Genomic DNA, 6,000 nt, shown 5'->3' with positions numbered 1-6,000 from the left:
CTCCTTTTGTACAAATGTTACGACATTAAGAAATACGTCTCTCTAGTCTGTTTTCCTACTATCTACTGAACTATCGAGAAAAGTGAAAGTTAACGATAGAAATTTCAGCCGTGCGATCTCAGTCAAACGATTCGTCAAATTTTCCTCGACCAACGTTTATCCATAATATGCTTCTTCCCTTAGCCAGAAGTACAAATTAAACGGAAACTATTTACTTTCTTGGAAATTATTAAGTACATTTTTGGTCCCATCGAAATGGCAAAATATATATGCATATTACGTAAGTATATATAAAAAGATGTAAGTGCGACATAGGTTTTATTGGTACTCTAATCTTATGTTAAAGATTCTTGAGCAATCTTATCGATTGGTGGACGGAATACATACTGTCGTGAGGGATGCTAATACAATACACAGTAGGTCAGTATGTTCATCATACGTGATCATCGAACGATCGTAATAACTAACGCATAATACAATTCGATTCGATTAACAAAATACTGATTCAACATTACATCCGGGATAGAACCAACTATCCTTTTGTATTTCTTTTTTTTCCTTCCTCCATTTTGAGACTATTCTATATGGATAACAATATAATCATCTTGCCTTGGTCCTTCGTTACGAAAACAATTGATCATGAATTTTCGCGAAAAGAAGAATACATACGTATAATAATATTCGCCTTTGCCTACTTTCATGTTTTTCCTTTCTTTCTCTTTCTTTGGAATATCGAAAGAGAAGAAAAGGAAAAGAAACAAAGATGATCTATAAAATAAATTTTTCTGAATACTTAACGTTAAATTAACGACTACAATGTTCCTTACGTCTACTACTAATACGTCATAATTTTTCGTTATTGTCTCTAACATACGTAATTAAGATCATGCTCAATCACGATATCGTTTTCACGATTATTATCATGATTATTACTGACAATTGGAAGCATTTCGTGGTGCACGTACGAGAGAAATGCATCGGATGGAATTTTACAATCTACGCTCTTCCTCCTCGTCATACTCTTGGCGATGGTGAACGTGAAATGTTCCTTGGAAATGTTTCTTCGTGAGTTGATTCTCTTCGACGGTTTCGGTTCCATCGATCGAATGCAGATGCACAATCCCGGCCTGTTTTCCACGACAGACTTAGCCTGCATCAATCGAACGAACAAAACGAAAATATCATCCGATTGAAATTCCTTTATCGTTTGCAAATTGCATAAAATGTGTCTCAGAATAGAGAACCTCGTGCCCATGATTTAAATTAATAAAATAAATTATCCCTTGTCGTCATAGTTTAGCAAATATTTTAGTCACAGAATAGTTAAAATATAAATTACAGGCTCGATCCAGTGGATGTTTGATCTGAACGATAAGTGCATCTGTAGTCATGAATAAAAAAAGACAACAAAGACACGAAGTCGGCCAGTTTACAGTTTGAAAAATCGTGGCTTCACTGAGCCAGAACAACGCATTCAAATGGAATATCCATTTCACCGCATATACAATTGCTATCCATAATCTATATACAAGATAAGCGGATTCACGATCGAATCGCTCGGCATGAGAAGATCCGATCTTTTTATCACAAAACTGGGACACAAATTCCGATAAAACTTAATGGCAAGTTGCTACGAAGCGCTTCCACATAGTGGCAATGAGGAGGTGTCTTACATCTTACGAATATGTACGATCTACGAATAGTCAACTCGTCACGAATTCGTTTAACGAATGGTCTCTTTTGCTTGTTCATCTATAACGAGTACAATGAGCGACGAAATTATTTTTACAACTGAAAATATAACAAAAATTTGTAGAATGATAAGACAGTATAAAGAATTTTTTAATAATACCTCATATATGTACTTTTAAATAAAAAGTATATTAAGAGGTTCTTTATTGTCTAATAATAATAAGATAGTGATTGTAACACAGTGTACTTAGAAATACTTTTGTGATTTTCCTGTCTCAGAATCTAATAAATAATATATTTCTAATATTTTAAATTACTTTCAGTTGTATATATTTCTTATTGTATAATTTTCATTGTATAAGTAATTTTGTTACTTATCGTATACGTTCTTTGAACGTATTTTATTATTTTTCTTGATCTTTTCCCCTTTGTACTATTTGAAAAAATCAAATTCGCTGATTTATATAATAGTTTATTTATGGCTGATACTTCAATGATACTTTTAATTTAGTTCCTATTATCATTTTCTTCTCTTTCTTTTTCTCTTTTCTGTTTTTTGAATAATAAAACTTACGCTTAAGTGAAGATCTCGAATAGACTATGTAAACGCATAAGGACGAATATGGCATCGGAACGCGCTTCTAGCACCGTCAAGGCAAGCAATTCGTTTTAACGGTCGACAATGGAATCGCTGTGTGTTGAACCGTTGCAAGCGATACGTGTAACAACACGTGCACGAAGCGGGACTGATCGTCGTCTAGGTATACACCCTTCGTGCATTTTCCTTATCCCTCATTAATTTTGTATGAGTCGGTTTCTTTCTTTTATTCTTTCACGCTGTGTCTCGTGGCTGCTCGTTTCCCAGCAGAAACGCGTTTCAAGTACAGAGTCGCGAGCTTTGTCGCGTGCGCGATTTGCGTTTCCCTTTCTCCTTTTCTTTCGTTCCTCGATGCAAGAAAAGAAAAGAAACGCCGGCGTGCGTTACGCCAACACGCGCTACGTTACGTAGCGAAGAACGAACGAAGCTCGTCTAAAGTGAAATTTATAAAATCAACAATCAACGCGCGAACAATTTACAAAAAAAAAAAGAAGAGAAATTTTCGAACGCTCTAATAAGAGTAAAACCTTCTCTCCATCTTATCGTAATCTAGCGATATTTCTTACTGATAATTCATCTCCGAGATGGACTTACAATTTCATCGCAAATTCGTATAATATCAGTAACACGAGTAATCGATGAACATTCTTCCTCTTTATATATTCGTATCGTTCATCGTATCGATTCCCGTCCTACGTTCTTTTAAACAAAACAAATAAAACAAAAACCACGCCTACTATCCCTTACGCTTCCTATAAACAAGCAACAATCGTGATATCACTTTTTCAGTCAGTTTTCGATAGCTCGCTTATCTATGACGGATGTATCATCGTGCATCTTCGTCGACTGATAAAAGGTAGCTGCGTTCGTTATTACAGGAAAAAGCAATAAGGAAGAGTAAAAGAGAAGAGCTTGAGACACTGATGAGATTCCTCGTCGGTGCGCGAGTTCGCATCGTGATATTGCTTCAGAGGTGAGTGATAATGATATCGTCGTCTATATCGTCCTTTTCGTCGTCCGTTTCTTCCACTTGGTTCGCCTCTGCTTGGGCCGCTTTTGGATCCTCCGCGATCGCCTTCAGCCTTTTCTGTTTACGCCTATGCAATAGTTCCACTATGATGTAGCCAATTGTCCCGATAAGAAGCACTGTTAGCATCACGTACAGCTTCATACGGGCGCATAAATGGGTGCTGTATGCGTATGCTATCACGAAACCGGCACTCTCCCATAGTCTATAGTTGGAGAACGCGGCTTCCTTGTTACGCCTGAATAGTGTTCCGTAGAGACCTGCAAATTGAGAAGAAACAATTAGGTCAATTCTTGAACGTTCGTTAATGATGGAATTTAAGGATCGAATTAAGGGGGTATTCTGGTCTAGAAATTTGAAAAAGTCAAAAAATTTTTTTTTTCATATTTCCAAAGTTTAGACATTCAAGAATATGCCCTTAAAAGGATTTTTCAGGCATCTGCTCCGGTCTGACCGAAACAAATGAATAGTAGACGGTAGACGTTGTCCGAGTAAACTTGTCTCAAAACTTTAAACGCGTTTTTCTCGAACCTACTTTTTTCGAGTTGGCGTGCACGATATCTCAAGTTCTAACGAACCGATTTATTTTAAATTTGGTCTGAATATTTCTTGTATACTGCTCTATCGTCCGGACCACGCTCAGCTCAAAATCTTTAATGTTACTATTTTTTAAACGTTCGGAATTGTCAAAAAAACGTGCGAAATAAGAAATTTTTTTTCAAACGGCCGTCATTTTGTGAAAAAATGTTGTATTGACTTTTCCAAGGTTCAGACGATAACGGCATCCATACTAATTAAGAATCCGCTCGCATTTTTTATTTCAGATGACCAGAAGAGTTGATATCATGCACGCCACGACACCCCATTTTTTTGACAGCATCCACTTTGCCAGCTCGTAACTTTTTAAATATTGAGTTTTGTTTTTCAGTGAATTTTTTACGTAATCTCGAAATATCAATAAACAAATGCTAAAAAGAAGGATAGCAAAAATATTTTTTGTTTCGCTTGTACTGAGCTTCAAAAATCGCCCGAAATTCATGCCTCTAGACCAGAATACCCCCTTAAACTTTTTCGCAATTACCGAGATAGTTAAATTGACTTTCTTGAACTCAAGAAATAACTTTTCCATTAGCAATTTATGCTTTTTCGAATTGTCGTTGTCTCGAGACATTGCTATATAATAATAATGATAATAATTTATTTCAAACTCGCGGCCAAGAAATACAACTCGCTTACGATTTTTCTAATCACACGCTTCCTCCTTCGATCTCCTCATTTATCCTTCCATACTTTATGCTTATACTATCCTTAACCCAGTTGCTCAAACCCACATGCTAAGAGTCTTTCTATTCTGAAACTGTTATCTCGTTTTAGCCAGCCCGATTGCTTCTGCGTACCTGCTAACTTTTCTTTCCTCAGTCTTTCTATCTTCCTTAACCATTCCTCCAGCTGTTCCAATTTTTTATCCATTTTTTTTTTTTTGGATTTATTTCTTTTTCCTTTCAGCGGAATACCGCGTTATTCTTTCGTACACAGTTCTCATTGTTTCCTATCTCCTTCTAGTCATTTTCGAGCTAATCGTGTTTTCCTTTTTGTTAGAAAGTTTCCTAAATTCGAGAAGAATATCAAAAAATCGTATTCGTCAATAAACGTATCGGTGACTTTTCGTTTGAACTTGTACGCCGAACTTTTTCTACGAAACATTACGATTAAAATATCAACGATGTCGAAAAAATTATACAACCGTATAAAATCGAGTATCTTCTAGGAAAGATTGACCTAATTGTACTGAATTTTTCTTCCTATAGCTACTTTGCGAATAATTGACATACAAAAAAAAAAAAAAAAAAAGGAAAAGAAGTCTTTTAAGTAATCTCAACATCATTAAGTTTCTCCTTGGAATAATTCCAATCTTTTCTTTTTTCTTCTTTCTTATCAACAGCATCTATCTGTTTCTCTAGATATAATTTAATTCCTCTTTAGTAGACGTTTGACAAATATTTCATCCTGTCAATAGAAAATGCCTCGATTACAAAATAAAGGAATCTAATAAACCATCGATTTGAATTGAATATTCAACTCGAAGTCTCATATAAGTATGCCATAATCAGCCATTCGACAAACATACAATAAAGTTTTCCTTTTTCCAAGACGAGGCTAACCAGTTAGGACAGTTGATAATGGCATTCTTTAGACACGAATTAACGAAGAATTCTCGAAGAGGAAGAAAAGACTATACCACGAGAAGTTCCGGCTATTCGTCATGTCGAATGAACATTGCTACTACTTGTCCATTTTCGTATGAAAAATCGGTCTCTGTACATACTTGTCATTGCGCTTGCAACTAGCTGTTTTCCATTCTTTTCAACGCTTATTTTACATATGACTCATACGTGGTATATTTTAAGATCATTGCATACAAAAATATTTAAACGCATTGTATCTGTTTGTGAATTGCGTCCTTAGCTAACCGTACGTCAAATAGTTTCTGATTCATACTAATAACAGATAAAATAAGGAACTGTAGTAGTTTAATAATCCTTTATAAATCCATGTCAAGGTACTTTTCATACCTTACGTTAGATATCTTTCCTCTTTTACATTTACTATTATCTATTACCTGTTATCTATTTGCTATTATCTATTATATATTCTGATTGAATTTCGCGATAAGAGAATCTAA

The 6,000-nt window shown here is 35.3% G+C and overlaps 1 protein-coding gene across 3 annotated transcripts in view; it reads right to left on the bottom strand.

Moving 5' to 3' along the window:
• Positions 1-264: 264 nt before the first annotated feature.
• The window catches only part of LOC138178260 (UNC93-like protein), a 57,588-nt gene continuing 51,852 nt past the window's right edge, over positions 265-6,000 (bottom strand). For 2 of the 3 annotated variants that reach the window (XM_069109925.1, XM_069109926.1), the window contains exon 6: positions 265-3,577. In XM_069109925.1, coding sequence (XP_068966026.1) covers positions 3,258-3,577 — 320 coding nt within the window. In that variant the 3' untranslated portion in view covers positions 265-3,257. The remainder of the gene's footprint in view (positions 3,578-6,000) is intronic. The other variant, XM_069109927.1, reaches the window with a different exon arrangement.

This window comes from Bombus flavifrons, chromosome 3, assembly GCF_040668555.2.
Source record: "Bombus flavifrons isolate JBK064 chromosome 3, iyBomFlav1_principal, whole genome shotgun sequence".
Taxonomy (NCBI): Eukaryota; Metazoa; Arthropoda; class Insecta; order Hymenoptera; family Apidae; genus Bombus; species Bombus flavifrons.
Note: the sequence above shows the minus strand (reverse complement) of the source record. Positions and strands in the feature narration are given on the sequence as shown.